Source organism: Tupaia chinensis, unplaced genomic scaffold (genome assembly GCF_000334495.1).
Source record: "Tupaia chinensis unplaced genomic scaffold, TupChi_1.0 Scaffold144276_1, whole genome shotgun sequence".
Taxonomy (NCBI): Eukaryota; Metazoa; Chordata; class Mammalia; order Scandentia; family Tupaiidae; genus Tupaia; species Tupaia belangeri.
The window spans coordinates 1,658,902-1,675,527 of record NW_006204133.1 but is presented as its reverse complement, the minus strand read 5'-3'; the positions used below and the strand labels follow the sequence as shown (position 1 = coordinate 1,675,527).

At 37.7% G+C, this 16,626-nt stretch overlaps 1 protein-coding gene across 1 annotated transcript in view; it reads left to right on the top strand.

Annotated features, from left to right (window-relative positions):
• The window catches only part of TMEM131 (transmembrane protein 131), a gene marked incomplete at both ends in the record, with an annotated part of 163,962 nt that overhangs the window by 20,319 nt on the left and 127,017 nt on the right, over positions 1-16,626 (top strand). Inside the window, 1 exon segment of the mRNA XM_027767558.1 lies at positions 15,400-15,468. Coding sequence (XP_027623359.1) covers positions 15,400-15,468 — 69 coding nt within the window.

The window sequence follows — 16,626 nt, the reverse complement described above, 5'->3', positions numbered from 1 at the left end:
GAAAATCAGCAGACTTGAAGCTAGAGTAACACAAAGAAAACCACAACCACACCAAACCGTATAATACTCAAATTGCTGAAAGCAGTAATAAATAGAAAAGCAGTCAGGGAGGGAAATTATACATAGTGGTATACAAGATATGAATGACTGCTGGTTCTTCATCAGAGACAGATACAAACCAAAAACCAGTAAGTGACATCTTTAAAATACCAAAAGGAAAAAGTAATAGCCAACCTAGAATGTCATGTCCAACAGAAATTTTCTTCAAAAATGAAGACATTGCCAAATAAGGCTGAAAAATTTATAGCTAGAAGACTGGTACTTTAAGAAATGTTAAAGGCAGAAGGTAGTTAAACTAATCCAGATGAAAACACAGATCTTACAAAACAGTAAGTCACCAAAGTGATAAAAATATGTGGATAAATACAAAAGAAGTTTGTAAAAAATGTTAACATTAATTTTTGTTTGTTTCTTTTTTTTTTTTTTTTTAAAGGTTTAGGGTTTGTATTAGGGTTTGTATTAGGGTGCATGCACTAGCCAGAGAGACAGAGGAAAAGTGAGAAATTACCCCCCAGGAGGTATAGCCATGCTGCAGTCCCTTCTCCATTCTCCTCCCAGGACCTTGGATATACATACACACATGCCCAGAGTGATTTTGAAGTCACCAGGTCTGAAACTCAAACCATAGTAGGCCATGTGGTAGTCCAGAGACATAAAACTGCCACACCATCTGCTGGTCCCTGTAATTGCTTTTTAAGAACAAAAATAGGCCCAGTTGCAATGACACAGCAGTAGCCCTACCTCCTGCACTGCTGGAAGCCATATGGAAGATCAGGGCTTGGTTGCCAGGTTGACATGTGCACACTGGGTACAAACGTGGATATGATCCTGACTAGTTAGAAAGGCTTAGGAGCAGGGGCATCACAGTGTGAGACTCTGTTGAGAGTACTTGTCTCCCTCCCTCCCCCCACACCATCTCATACCCTCCTTGTCTTTCTCTCACTCTGACTTTCTAAAGAAACAAACTTTTAGGGGAAAAAAGTATGTTTTACAGACTTCATAACATGTTCATTACATGCATAGCAATAGTAACACAAAGGACAGAAAGTAATAGAGGAATTGGGTTGTAAGGTTCTTATATGTAAAATAATATTTGAATTTAAACTGCTACTAAGATAAAATAAACCTTAGAGGAAACATTAAACTATGTTTTATTTTATTTTATTTTATTTATTTATTTTTTTGGTTAGAGTTTTTTGGTTTTTGGATTGTTTTGCAATAGGGCATGTGTGCTCACCAGAGAGACAGAGAGAGAGAAAGCAAGAAATCACATCCCCTTGCCCCCCACAGGGGGGGAATGACCACACCACAATGCCATCTCTTCCAGTCTCCTCTTGGGATTTGGGGCACACATGCACATGTGCTCAGTGTGCACAACTTAAGAAAGAGATAGTTAATAAACCAGTCATGGAGGTAAAATGAGATACTAGAAGAATACGCAATTGATCTAAAAGAAGGCAGAAAAACAGGACTAAAGGAATGAAAAGCACTTGGGAAGGCCAGCCATGGTAGGGCAGCAGTAATGCACACCCTGTGCTGCTGAAGCCACGTGAGAAGGTCCTGGTTCAAATCAATCCTTTAGGGTGGCCGTATCTGTCTCTCATGGAAGAAATAAATAAACTTAAAAGAAAATGGCAGGGCAAGACCAGTATTATTATCTGTAACATTGACATAAGAATTAATAGACTTCTGGTTATGTAAGAATTGAGTTAGATAATCTGGGAAAATTATCTTAAATAGTATCAGGCCCTGGTGGACTTAAAAACAGGTAAGTTTCTGCCATTCCCCTTTTTCCCCTCACATAGGATGCATGAACTCACTGGAGAGAGACAGTGAGAGGAAAAGTGAGAAATTACCCCCCAGGAGGTATAGCCATGCTGCAGTCCCTTCTCCATTCTCCTCCCAGGACCTTGGATATACATACACACATGCCCAGAGTGATTTTGAAGTCACCAGGTCTGAAACTCAAACCATAGTAGGCCATGTGGTAGTCCAGAGACATAAAACTGCCACACCATCTGCTGGTCCCTGTAATTGCTTTTTAAGAACAAAAATAGGCCCAGTTGCAATGACACAGCAGTAGCCCTACCTCCTGCACTGCTGGAAGCCATATGGAAGATCAGGGCTTGGTTGCCAGGTTGACATGTGCACACTGGGTACAAACGTGGATATGATCCTGACTAGTTAGAAAGGCTTAGGAGCAGGGGCATCACAGTGTGAGACTCTGTTGAGAGTACTTGTCTCCCTCCCTCCCCCCACACCATCTCATACCCTCCTTGTCTTTCTCTCACTCTGACTTTCTAAAGAAACAAACTTTTAGGGGAAAAAAGTATGTTTTACAGACTTCATAACATGTTCATTACATGCATAGCAATAGTAACACAAAGGACAGAAAGTAATAGAGGAATTGGGTTGTAAGGTTCTTATATGTAAAATAATATTTGAATTTAAACTGCTACTAAGATAAAATAAACCTTAGAGGAAACATTAAACTATGTTTTATTTTATTTTATTTTATTTATTTATTTTTTTGGTTAGAGTTTTTTGGTTTTTGGATTGTTTTGCAATAGGGCATGTGTGCTCACCAGAGAGACAGAGAGAGAGAAAGCAAGAAATCACATCCCCTTGCCCCCCACAGGGGGGGAATGACCACACCACAATGCCATCTCTTCCAGTCTCCTCTTGGGATTTGGGGCACACATGCACATGTGCTCAGTGTGCACAACTTAAGAAAGAGATAGTTAATAAACCAGTCATGGAGGTAAAATGAGATACTAGAAGAATACGCAATTGATCTAAAAGAAGGCAGAAAAACAGGACTAAAGGAATGAAAAGCACTTGGGAAGGCCAGCCATGGTAGGGCAGCAGTAATGCACACCCTGTGCTGCTGAAGCCACGTGAGAAGGTCCTGGTTCAAATCAATCCTTTAGGGTGGCCGTATCTGTCTCTCATGGAAGAAATAAATAAACTTAAAAGAAAATGGCAGGCCAAGCCACTGTGAGTGCAGTAGTAATATAACTAACTGCCCTGCAAGACTGGAAGCCATATGGTGGACCAAGGGTTCAGATTCCTGGGTCTGCCTAAAAACATACCAGACATGCGTTCCCAGGATCCTAAGGAGCTGGAGAGCTGGAGATCGTGGTGTGACAAGATCCTGTCAAGAACGCATCTCCTACTTTATGCTGTCAAATAAATACAGCAAATGAAAAATAAATAAATAAATAAATTGCAACATGGTAGACGTGAACCCAACTATTCATATATATATAGTTTATCTATCTGATGAATTTAACATTCATTGTGTTTAAAAAGCAGGATCTACGCATATATTGTCCACATGAAATATACTTTATTTTAAAATTTATATTTAATATCTTTTATCTTTTGTTTTAAAATAATTAAATTTTGAAGAAAAGATGAAAAAAAACATTCTCATATTCCCTTGGCCCAGATTCCTCTTTTTTTTAACATTTACTTTATCATAAAAGTACCTTCCAAAGAAAGAAGCACTTTGAAACAAAGAAAATAAAACTTTTCCATGAACCACTAGTTTGTGCAAGTTTTATTATCCACTGGTAATTCTAGTCTGGAACAGTAATTACTGTGGTGATTTTTTTTTAATTCCATTGTATTTTCTGTGTTTATTAGTTGGTTTTTATGGAAGATGTGAGGTAAATACCAAAGTTCAGTTTATCCAGTTGTGATGGTGAACATCATTTACACTGTTGTCAAAACTCACATGTGCTGGGTAATTTTTTTACGTATCCTTAGATTCTTTGAGCACTTCTGGCATGAAAGGTTCTCACAGGCTTATCTTGTAGTTTTCCTGCCTCAGCCCTAGAACAATTCATTTTTCCAAAGATTCCTGCTTCATTTTAATGGGAGATGATATTTAGAAACTGACGTGTGCCATGTGTACACTGGGATTTAATTGCTAGTGAAGTGTCATTGTCCCAAGGTAGTCTTAGTGAAACAAAAGGAAAAACATCTTTTTGTATATGTACAAATACCCCTATTTCTACATGGGTATTAAGAACCGTAAGTCGTCACTGAGCTCTCCATTCTATACAGAACTACAGTGCTCCACCTGTCCTTCCTTTCTTCTGTCTATTCTCCAACAATAAAAAAATCTGGCTCCAGTCATCCACAGCATGTGATTTACTCAAGTCTTAGAGTAGGGACAAAGTAGTTTCAGAGTTGTTAATCCATACCACCATGAAAAACAGACCTAATAGAGTGTAGTGTAGGGTTCTTTCCCCCCACAAACCCCTGTAGTGTAAGTACACATCTTCAAAATACTTTATTTCAAATTCCAGTGGTCTATAAAATAAGGGCCCTGCCCCTTAGGAACTCACTTAGCTTTAATTACTTCCTTATAGACCCTGGGGCAGTACAGTCATGTTGGGAATTAGGGCTTTAATTGCGAATGGCGGGGGAGGGAAGGGCACATAGTTCAGTCCACAGAACCACGAATCAAGTCTTCGGGAATTTAGCTAACGCAGTACTTAGACAAAAATTTATAGCTTCAAAAGCCTATATCAGACAAGAAGAAAAAGATTGAAATCAATGGTATATATTTCTGTTGGGTCATCGGGAAAGTCATGACAGGTTTTTGCACAGAAAAATATGTCATGACTTTCCTGATGATCTAATATCTTAAGATAAAAAAAGAACATCAACTTAAATTAAGTAGGAAAAAAAATAAAGATTATATTCTAAGTCAATTAAATAGAAAATACAAAAACTAGAATATTGCTATAAACAAAAATTGTTTGAAAAGCATAAAAAAATTGATACACTCCTGGCTACGTTGGTAAGAAAATGGAGGGGAAAAAAATGAAATCAGTAATCAACAAGGGACTGTTAGTCACTACAGATCTTATAGACATTAAAAGAATAATAAGGGATGGGACCAGCAGATGGTGTAATGACTATCGCTGGACTCTCCCATGTAGTTGACCGCGGTTCAAGTCCCGGACTGGTGGCTTAAACTTACTCCAGGCACATGTGCGTGCGTGCCCAAGATCCCGAGAGGAGAATGGAGGAGAAGGGATTGCAGCGTAGCCATCCCTCGTGGGGGGTGATTTCTCGCTTTCTGTCTCTCTGTCTGGCGAGCACATGTGCCCTATCGCAAAAACCTCTCTAAAAAAAAGAAAAAAGAAAGAAGAATAAGGGAAATGATGAATCATTTTATTCTGTAATAAGTCTGACAACTTAGGGGAACTAAACAGATTCTTTGAAAGATGCAAATTAATCAAAAGTAACCAAAGGAGAGTTTTACAATATGAACTTTCCTGTGTCTATTAAAGACATAGGAGTCATAGTTTAAAACATTTCCGCAAAGAAAACTGTACCTCAGTATGCTTTAACTGGCAAATTCTCTCAGATACCTAACTGAGAAATTCCAGTCTTACTTCAAACCCTCTCAGGAATGCAATATTGATTGACTTTTGAGTATCAACCAATATGCTTTTTCTTATTAACAAAATTAAAGGGAAAAAATAGTTATTTGGATAGATGTAGAAAAGGCATTCAACAAAATGAATTATCTATTCATGATTTAAAATGCTCACCAATGAAGCCAGCAGGTGGCAATGGTGGTTAAGGCGCTGGACATCCACATAGCTACCGTGGTTCGAGTCCTAGACCTGGCGATTTGCTGTCTCACTTTCCTTCTTTCTCTTTCTCTGGTCAAATTAAAAAATAACAATAAGTAAAATTAAATAAAATATTTTTTAAAAAATGCTCACCAAACTAGGAATAGAAAAGAACTTTTACAATCTGTTAAAAAAAAAAATCAATGATATTTGAAGGTGAAAGATTAAATGGTTTCTAAGATTAGAAAAGTGTTAATAAGGACGTCCATTTTAAGCACTTCTATTGAATATTGTGCTGAATATGCTAGTCATTACATTAAAGCAAAGAACAGATATAAGAAGCATCAGATAGGAAAGGATGAAGAAAAGGATTTTGGTGACAATGTGATTTTATATATAAAAAATGAACATACTAAGAAGCTATGAAAACTAGTAAGTGAATTTATCAAGATTGCAGGGTATATAGTCAATAGAAATAATTTAAGAGACCAGCAGATGGTGTAATGGTCACATCACTAGACTCCCACATGGCCAATCGTGGTTCAAGTCCCAGACCTGGCGGTTTGAAACTTATACAGGGTATGCATGCATATGTACCCAAAATCCCAAGAGGAGAATGGAGGAAAAGGAATTGCGGTGTTGCCATGCTCCCTGGAGAGTGATTTCTCACTTTCTGTCTCTCCAGTGAGCACACACTCCATATATATAGCAGAAATCTCTCTTTAAAAACAAAACAAAACCCAACTTCAATTACTTTATACTAAATACAGAAATAACATGTTATAAAAAAATGCCATTTACGATAGTATCAAAAACATTACACACTGATATATTTAACAAAAAATTTTTGAGAATTATATACCAAAAACTATAACTTTAGAATAATTAAGGAGTCTTAGAAATATTAAGAAATACTCTGAGTTCACAGATTGGAAAATTGTTAAAATGTTAATTCTCCCCAAATGGAGTTTAGATTAAGTGTAATTCCAATTAAAATTCCAACGCACAATTATATAGAAGTTGACAGGCTTATTTCAAAATTATGTGGAAATGTTAAACACCTAGAATAGCTTAAACAACGCTTGAAAAGAACTAAATTTGGAGGACTTAATGATCTGGTTTGAAGACCTAGTTAAAAACTTTGAGACAGAATGTGCCAAGGTAACTCAATGGTTCAAACCTACATAGAAAACAAAATAACGAACTTTTGTCCTTAACTTGGACCATGTAGCAAAATTAACTTAAAATGGACAATAAGTTGATCTGTATGTAAATGCTGAGGGTATAAAGCTTCTAAGCTAAAAAACAGTGTTTAGTAATATTTGCACTTCTGGCAAACTTTTCCTGAGACACCAAAAGCACATACCATTAAAAGAAAAAAAAAAAATCACATAGGCCAGTCCCATAGTGCACTGACTAAAGGAGTCTGATTCTATATGGCTGACCATGGCTCAAATCCCAGCTCTTGTGGCTTGAAGAACATAACATACATGTGTGTGAATGTGTACATCTTGATGGAAAGAAGAAATGAAGGAAAAATTATGGCTTGTTCATACCCATTAGAGAGGTGCTTTATTTTTTTTTCTCTCTCTCTCTCCCTTTCTCTCTCTCACACACACACTCTGATGAACACATGTACCTTCTAGCAATTAAAAAAAAAATCATAGATTGGGCTTCCTCATAATTAACAACTTACACTCTTCAAAAAAGAAACCATTAAAATAGAAAAAGGCAAAAAAAAAAAAAAAAAGGCAAGCCAAGGACAGGGATAAAATATTGGGAATGTGTTTATCCAACAAAGGATGTACATCTGGAATGTACAGAAAACTCTTAGAACTCAATAATAAGACAAGCTTCCTCAAGTAATACTGAATCCACATGGAAGATAGTGGATTTGGTTTCCTGGTTGACTGTGCAGTCCAAGTGTTTACTTGCATCCCTGATCTTGGCTGGCTGGGAGGACCTGGAATGAGGGGTATTTGGCATGGAACCCTGTTGAGGATGCTCTCCCTTCTGTTTTTGTTTCTTCCTCTTTATCTTGTTACTTACTCTCATGAAATAAATAAACTTTTTTTTTAAAAAAAGAATTATTTTATTTAACTTTATTTATTTATATTTCTTAATTTGACTACAGAGGGACAGAGTGAGAGAGAGAGAAAGTGAGAAAGCAAGATGCCAGGTCCAGGACTCAAACCACAGTCAGCCATGTGGGAGTCCAGCACCCTTAACCAGCACGCCACCTGCCAGCCCCATGAAATAAATAAACTTTAAAAAAATAGAACTTTTGGGACAGGCAGGTGGCTTGGTTGTTAAGGCGCTGGACTCAATCCCTTGAGTTTTGAACTGTAGTTGACAAATATTTCCTCCCATTCTGTGTGGGTTGTCTCTTCATTGTATTTATTGTTTCCTTTGCTGTGCAGAAGCATCTTAGCCTAATGTAATCCCATTTACCTATTTTTGGAATTGTTGCATATACTTTAGGAGTCTTATTTAAGAAACGTTTCCCTAATTCATTGTCTTCATTTTCCTCTGTTTTTTTCTACAAGTAGTTTTATAGTTTGAGTTTACATTTAGATCTTTGATCTGTTTTGAGTTGATTTTTGTTAAAAGTGAGAAATATGTGTCTAGTTTATTTTTTTCTACAGGTGGATGTGAGTTCTTCCAGCACCATGTGCTGAACAGATTTTCTTTTCTCCATTGGATTGTCTTGTGCCTTTGTCAAAAATTAATTAGTTTGGGGCTGGCAGGTAGTATAGTGGTTTAGGTGCTGGATTCCCAGATGGCCAACCACGGTTTGAGCCCTCAACCTGACTGCATGCTTTCTCACTCTCCCTCCTCTTTTTCTCTAGTCAAACTAATTAGTTTTAAAAAATCAATTAGCTGTAGGTTTAGGGATTTATTTCAGGATTCTCTATTCTGTTCCCTTGGTCTTGGTGTCTGTTTTTGTGCCAGTATCATGCTGTTTTGATTATCACAGCTTTATTATATATATGTGTGTGTGCGTGCGCACACGTGTGTGTGTGTGTGTGTGTGTATTTTTTGAGAGAGAGAGATTTTTGCTCTAGGGTACGTGTGCTTGCTGGAGAGACAGAGACAAAAAGTGAGAAATCACTTGCCGGGGAGATGGCCATGCCATTAATCCCTTCTCCATTCTTCTCTTGGAGTTTTTGGGCACACACACCTGGCATGAGTTTTAAGTAACCAGGGTCTGGGACTCAAACCGTGGTCAACTATGTGGGAGTCCAGTGACATAACAATCATACTGTCTGCTGGTCCTGCTCTATAATGGATTTTGAGGTCTGGTAGTGAGATAGCTCATACTTTATTCTTTTTGTACAGTATCACCTTCATGATACAGGGTCTTTTATGATCCCAGACAAATTTTATGATTGATTTTTCTGTTTATGTGAAGAATCCCACTGTTAATTTGATCAGCATGACATTTAATTTGTAAATTAATTTGGGTAGAATTGACATTTTGCATATATAGATTCTCCTAATCCAAGAACAAGAGGTTCTTGTTCATTTGATACAATTTGTTGGTATCATACTCAGTTTGTCTTTTAAGTTTCTCATAGTTTTTCTTATAGAATCTTTTTACCTATTTGGTTAGGTTTATTCCTAAGTATTTTTATTTTATTTATCTTATGTTTTTGCTATAGGGCACATGCACTCGCTGGAGAGAGACAGAAAAAGAGAAAGTGAGAAATCATTCCCCAGAGTGATGGCTATGCCACAATCCTTTCTCCTCCATTTTCCTCCACTCATGCACATGCAGCCGGCATGATTTTTAAGCCGCCTGGTCCAAGACTCAAACCATGCAGTTGACCATGTGGGATCCCAGTGCCTTAATCACCATGCTGTCTGCTGGTCCCAATATTTTCTTTTTTTTATGGCTGTTGTATATGGGATTTCTTCAGCTCTGCCTCAGTCTTTTCATTGTTGGTATACATAAACACTACAGATTTTTGTGTGTGACTTTATATCTTGCAATTTTACTGAATCCATTTATCACTTCCAAAAGTGTTTTAATAGATTTGTCTGAGTTTTCTTTGCATATAATTATGTCATCTGCTAATAGGGACAACGTCACGTCTTCCATTCCTAATTGAATGTTTTTAAATTTACTCTCTAGTCTGATTATGTTGGCTATGACTTCCAGTACTATGCTAAAAAAGAGTGGAGAAAGTGGACAACCTTATCTTGTTCCAGTTTTTAGTGGGGAAGCTTTTAGCTTTTCTTCGTTCAATATGATATTAACTGTGGATGGGTCACATGTGTCTTTTAGTGTGTTGAGAAGTGTGCCATCTTTAAGTATTTGGTTGAGAGTCTTAATCATGAAGGGATGTTGTATTTTATCAGATGCTTTTTCTGCATCAGTTGATGTGATCATATGGTTTTTATCTTTTTTTCTGTTAATGTGATGTGTTACTTTTATTGCTATGCATATGTTGGAACCATCTTTGCATTTCTGAGATAAAGCATACTTGGTCCTCGTGTATAATCTTTTTAATATGCTGTTGGATTTGATTTGCTAGTATTTTGTGAGAATTTTTGCATCTGTACTCATCAGGGATATTGGTCCGCTATTTTTTTTCTGTTGTCATTATACCCTTGTCTACTTTCATTATCAAGGAGATGGAGGCATTACTGAATGAGTTTAGAAGAGTTCCTTCCATTTGGATCTTAAAAAATTGTTTGAGAATTGTGATTACTTTTATTTTTTAAGTTTTGTAGAATTCAGAAGTAAAGCCATCAGGACTTGGTCTTTTACTTGTCAGGAGACTGTATATTACTGATTCAATCTCCTTTCTTGTTATTGGGCTTTCTCTTTCTTCCTGGTTCATTCTATGATAGGTATATCATATGTATGCAGAAATTTGTCCATCTTGTCTTTGTTTTCTAATTTGTTGGTATATAGTCACTTGTAGTATTTTTTTCACAATCTTTTGTACTTTTGTGATATTTGATGTAATATTGCCTATTTCGTTACAGATTACATTTATCTGGTTCCTTTCTCTGTTTTTCTCGGTTAGTCTAACTAATGGTTTTGTCAGTTTTTCAGTCTTTGCAAATAGCCAGTTTTTTGTTTTGTTGATTTTTTTTAAAGAATTATTTTATTGGGAACCAGCAGTTAGCGTAATGGCTATGTCGCTGGACTCCCACGTAGTCGACCGCGGTTCGCGTCTCGGACCCGGTGGCTTAAATCTCACGCCGGGCGCGTGTGCGTGCGTGCCCAAGATCCCGAGAGGAGAATGGAGGAGAAGGGATTGCGGCGTGACCATCCCCCCGGGGGGTGATTTCTCGCTTTCTGTCTCTATGTCTCTCTCTGTCTGTCTGGCAAGCGCACGCGCCCTATAGCGAAAACCTCTCCAAAAAAAAGAAAAAAGAATTATTTTATTTAACTTTATTTATTTCCATTTGACGGGGTTAAGGGGGTGGTGGGGAGAGAGAGAGAAAGCAAGAAAGCAAGCTGCCAGGTCCAGGACTCAAACCACAGTCAGCCATGTGGGAGTTCAGCACCCTTAACCACCATGCCACCTGCTGACCCCATTTTATTGATTTTTCTAAATGTTTCGTTCTTTTCTATTTCATTTATTTGTGATCTAAGTTTTTAAAAATTGGGGGGGATTTTCTATGTCCTTTTCTGGTTCCTTTAAATGTGTTATCATGTTATTTATTTGCCATCTTTCTTTTAATTTTACTTGTGAGCACTAATTTCACCAACTTCCCTCCTAGGACTGCTTTTACTGTGTCCAAAAGATTTTGGAGAGTTGTATGTTTGTTATCATTGGTTTCAAGAAAACCAATGATTAGTTGATTTTATCTGATATCAGTATCATAACTCTAGTCTTTCTGTGATTTCTGTTTTTATGAAATGAATTTTTCCACCCTTCATTTTCAGTCATTTTATGTCTTTTCAAATGAGGTATGTTTCTTGTAAGCAGTCTAAGGAGGCCCCTGTTTTTTGGTTTTGTTTTCTAATTCATTAGGCCAATCTGTGTCTTTTAATTGGGGAATTTAATCTATTAGTATTCAGCATTATTATCAATATATGCATATTTGTCTTTGCCATTTTGTTAGTCATTTTATTAGTTGTTTTGTTTTCATATTTCATTTTCTTGATGTAGTATTCCCTTAAGTATTTCTTAAAGAGCAGATCTAGTATTGGTGAATTCTTACAGTTTTTGTTTATCTGGGAGTTTTTTTATTTTTCCTTCCCATGTGAAGGATAATCTTGCCAAATACATATTCTTGGCTACATTTATTTTTTCTTTAGAATTTTAAATATGTCTTCTCTTCCCTTCCTTGCCTGCATAGTTTCTGTTGAGAGGTCTAACGTCTGATGGGGTATCCTTTATGAGTAAAGTGTCATTTCTTTCACCTTTTTTAGAATATTGTCTTTGATTTCGCCAGTTTTGCTATGATGTACCTTGGAGAGGATCTTCTTTTTTTGTCTTTCTAGTACTCTTTATATTTCCTGGATCATCAGATACCTGTATGTCTCTCTAGATTGGGAAAGTTTCCAGATAGTATTTCATCAAAGAGGTTTGTTATACCTTTACCTATCTCTGCCTTCTGGAATATACATTCTGTGAATATTTGTCTAATTAATTAGTGGTGTCTAAAATTTCTTATATGTTTGTCCTCATGTTTAATGATCATGGTTTCATTCTCTTTGGCTGCTTGGACTCAATTAGGGGTTTTGTTTTCAAGGTCAGAGATTCCTCCTTCTATGTGGTATAATTTTTTAATACTTCAAGAGTAATTTGGCGTTTGGTATTGTATCTCTCATTTCCAGTTCTGTTTGATTGCTTTTTAGAATATCCATCTCTTAATAGAATTCCTCCTTCATGTCATGGTATGATTTTCTCATCCACTAGAATTGATTGTTTTCTGTTAGACCTCGTTGAGTTTCGTTATGATAAATATTCTGAAAAATTTTGGTGACGTTTCTGTTACTTGCTGGTAGTCAGGGGGTAGTGACCAAATTTCTCCCTCTCTGTAGGGATAGGGGTGCTCTCTTTTGAGTCCTTTACTCCCATCAGGCTGTAAAATATTGATTGTAAATAGAGCTCCACCTGCTGGTTGGCTCACAGGACCACTCAAAGCTCTTGCTCCTTGGGTGGAGATGAGGAGGGAGATCTGATATTTTTTCTGAAGCTGTTCCCTCTTGCACTTTCTTAAGGTGTGTGTTAGTTCTATGCTAGTTTCAGTGCTCTGTGGGTGGTGAGTGCTTGAATCTATAGTGGGGCCTGGGGTTCAGAGTTTGAGAGTATAGTTTCTCTCATTTTCTCCCCTGGAGAGGATATAGTGGGGGAAGCCCTTGAGTCTCATCAGCTTCAGACAGTTGACTGCTCTTTATATTCCCAAGTAGAAATTATGTGTTCCAGAAGTTCCTACCATCTTTTTCTTCTACTTCATCAGTCTCGCCTTCCTTCTCTTAGCTGAGGCATTTATTAGCCTTTCTTCCCAGAAAAACACTAGGGTGGAGGGTGGTGGTTTCGCTCTCTCTCTCTTTTTTTTTTTTTTTTTTGAGAGGTTTTCGCTATAGGGCGCGTGCGCTCGCCAGATAGACAAAGAGAGACAGAGACAGAAAGCGAGAAATCACCCCCCAGGGGGGATGGTCACGCCGCAATCCCTTCTCCTCCATTCTCCCCTCGGGATCTTGGGCACGCACGCACATGCGCCAGGCATGAGTTTTAAGCCACTGGGTCCGGGACGCGAACCGCGGTCAACTATGTGGGAGTCCAGCGACATAGCCATTACGCTAACTGCTGGTCCCTGTGTTTCTCTTTTTTTGAGAGATTTTTTGCTATAGGGTACATGTGTTCACTGGAGAAACAGAGTTAGAAAGCGAAAAATCACCCACCACCCAGTGGGAACGGTCATGCCACAGTCTCTTCTCTGTTCTCCTCTCAGGATCTTGGGCATACACACACACACTTCTGGCTTGAGTTTTAGATCCCTGGGTCTGGAACTTGAACTACAGTAGAATACATGGGAGTCCAGCAACATAACCTTTACATTATCTGCTGGTCCCAAAGGTGGGTGTTTCTAGTTGGCTGTCTTTACCTTCCTCTCAAATGAATCAATGGCCAGGTGCTTGCGCCACTCCTTCTATTGAGTCTCAGCCTCAGGCTCCCATGTTGTGTTCCCACCGTGGTCTCTGCAGTCAGCACCAGTCTGGCTGTCTCTCTTTGCCCCCCAGCTGGCACTCCTGGCTGCACAGGAGCCTGCTTAGTCTTGTTCCCTCTTGCAATTCTAGCAGCTTATGAGACAATAGCCCTTTCCCCAGCAAATACTGTGGTCCCTAGACCCTGAGTCCCAGCAGTGGGGTTGCTTATCCCGGTTCAGTGTAGATGGCAGCAGCAGCTACCCAGTACTGGGTGTCCAGTAGTGGTTGTTCCCAGCAGCTTCTTCCTGAAGAGGGCTTTGCAAATCTCACAAAATGTGCTCTCTATACCTGTGCAGGGAGAAGCATTGAACCCAAATGATGGCTGCAATGGCTCCTTTCCCGGGAGAGCCTAGACTGCCTACCCCCTGGCGCCCACACAGACAGACTCTCACACTCACATTCACACATGCACAGACACTTCCCACCACACATGCTCACACACACACACTCACTGCCATTTTCTCTGAAATCTATATCAACTATAATCTGAGATTTTATGTTTGTTTCTTTTTTTTATGTTTGTCATCATTTCTCTTCAACATACATAGAGGGATTATCAAGCAATACAGAAGAATACTCTAAATTGGCAGGGTAAATTTGGTCTTTATTACTTCTAGTTCATTTACTTTTCTACTCAGCTGTTAAATCATTATAGAGTTGAATTAAAGCAAATTCCTACATATTGTGACTCTATCTTATCTCTGATGTGTTTCATATATCCCCTCAATGAAATTACTATATCATTTGCTATTGTTACGAATTGCAGTGATCATGGAAATAGTCTCACAAAGCAGGTTTCACTCTAACATCATTTTTTAAAATAAAAATAATAAGATCACCATCTGCTATTCTGAAACAGTAGTAGCTTACAGAATTTCTGACTTTCTTAGTATATAAGCTAGATAAGTGAACTTCCACCCCCACAAAGGTAGTTTATACCTCATATCAGTGTTAGGTCATGATGTTTCAGATTTGTTATTCAGAAATGTTTTATTGAGAAATTCTAGTGTCAAGCGAAATAGTTAGAAATGACACTTAAACATTCAGGCCAAGACATCACGGAACATTATGTTTCAAACTCTCAGGGTAAGTAAATGTTTTAGTGCTCAATTGTATCTATACCAAATTCATTTTTCTCTAGTCCTTTGCCACTCTAGTTACAATGTGATTGTAATTTTTGTCTTCATATATTGTCTACGAAGTAGGTGTAGTGAATTAAGTATTTTTTATTATTCAAACCTATATCAAAAATCCAGGTGAACATATTAAAGTACATTGTTACCAGTTATGTTGAAATCAATTGTAACTTTAAGTGTATCCAGCATTTTCTGGTTTTGCATACCTTTGGACAGTATAAACACTTCCACTGATTCCCATCACACTGGGAGAAGGCTGGCCTTCTTCATTTTTAAACATTTTTTGGTTTCTTTAAAAAAAAAGGTAACACACATTCCTAATAGGATAGTACACCCTGCTTTAACTAAAGACATTTTCTCATGGCATATGCCAAGTGTCTGGTTAAGGTTGAAGACCTGCTGCTGACGCTGTCTCCTTCACTTACAGTATATCCCTGTACCGTGGGAGTTGCAGGCCCATACGATTTGAGCCACCAATGCTGGATTTCCATGAACAGTAAGTTGAACATTTTTGTACTGTAATTTCACATTTAGCTATTATATTTGTTTTACCTGCATTTGTCTTGCCTTTTTGCCTATGTTATCTATATGAGAAAGTGATGTGTTCAAGTCATCAGGAAAATATGATGTTGAGGGCAGTTTAATTCAGGAGTAAAATATCAAGAGTCTAAACTATATTAATTTTTAAAGTTTGAAAAATATCCACATGCTATAGTCTCTGGTTTGGAGGATATTATCCTCAGAAGCAGCAAAAACTTATAGGTTATCTTTTTTGGTTAATACTTCATTGCCATTTTATTATTTAAGATTTTTCCTATGGCTGTAGAAGGATATGCTGTTTGATGCATGTGCTGTTATAATGGAAACTTTTAAAATTTATTTATAAATATTATTACTTTTAATTATATATATTATTACTTTTAATTTGCTATAGGGCATGTGCATATGTGCTTACCAAAGAAAGCAAGAGAGGGAAAGTGAGAAAGCAAGCCACCAAGTCCAGGACTTGAACCGCAGTCAGCTACACGGGATTCCACACCTTAACTGCCATGCCACCTGCCGGCCCCATAATGGAAGCTTTTATACATCACCAGATAGTGTTATCACCAACACAGAATGGCAGACAACAGCAAATGCTGCACACAGATGTGGCTCAGCCCCAGAATTACTTCCTCAGAACACACTTACGGCTCACCTGTGTCTGGGTCTCAGATTTTGCACGTCCCAGGTGCTCAGGGAAAACAAATTGTCACCCTATTTGACTCCAGCTCAGTTTAGATGAGAAGAGTGTCTTAAGTGAGATGATATAACTACTAAAATAGTGTCACTCTGCTAAGTTAGAAGAAAAAAAGAATTTAAAAAGGGGTGGGAGGAAGTTACATACACAGCACCACTAATTGGAATCCAAAACTAACTAAAGTTTTGATTTTTTTATTTTTCATATACATGTATTTGGCAGTGTGTTTTAATCCTATCTGATAAGACTTGGTGTAATTTTATATCTTACTTTTTTCTCTTTAATGTATCTTAAGTGATTCTCTGCGTAATAAACTTGTCCTGAATAAGATTTTATGTGCGACATAGCGTGTCTGTGAGTTTGCTTTCTTCCAGATACAAAGACACACATGTATATATATATATGTTGGGGCATATG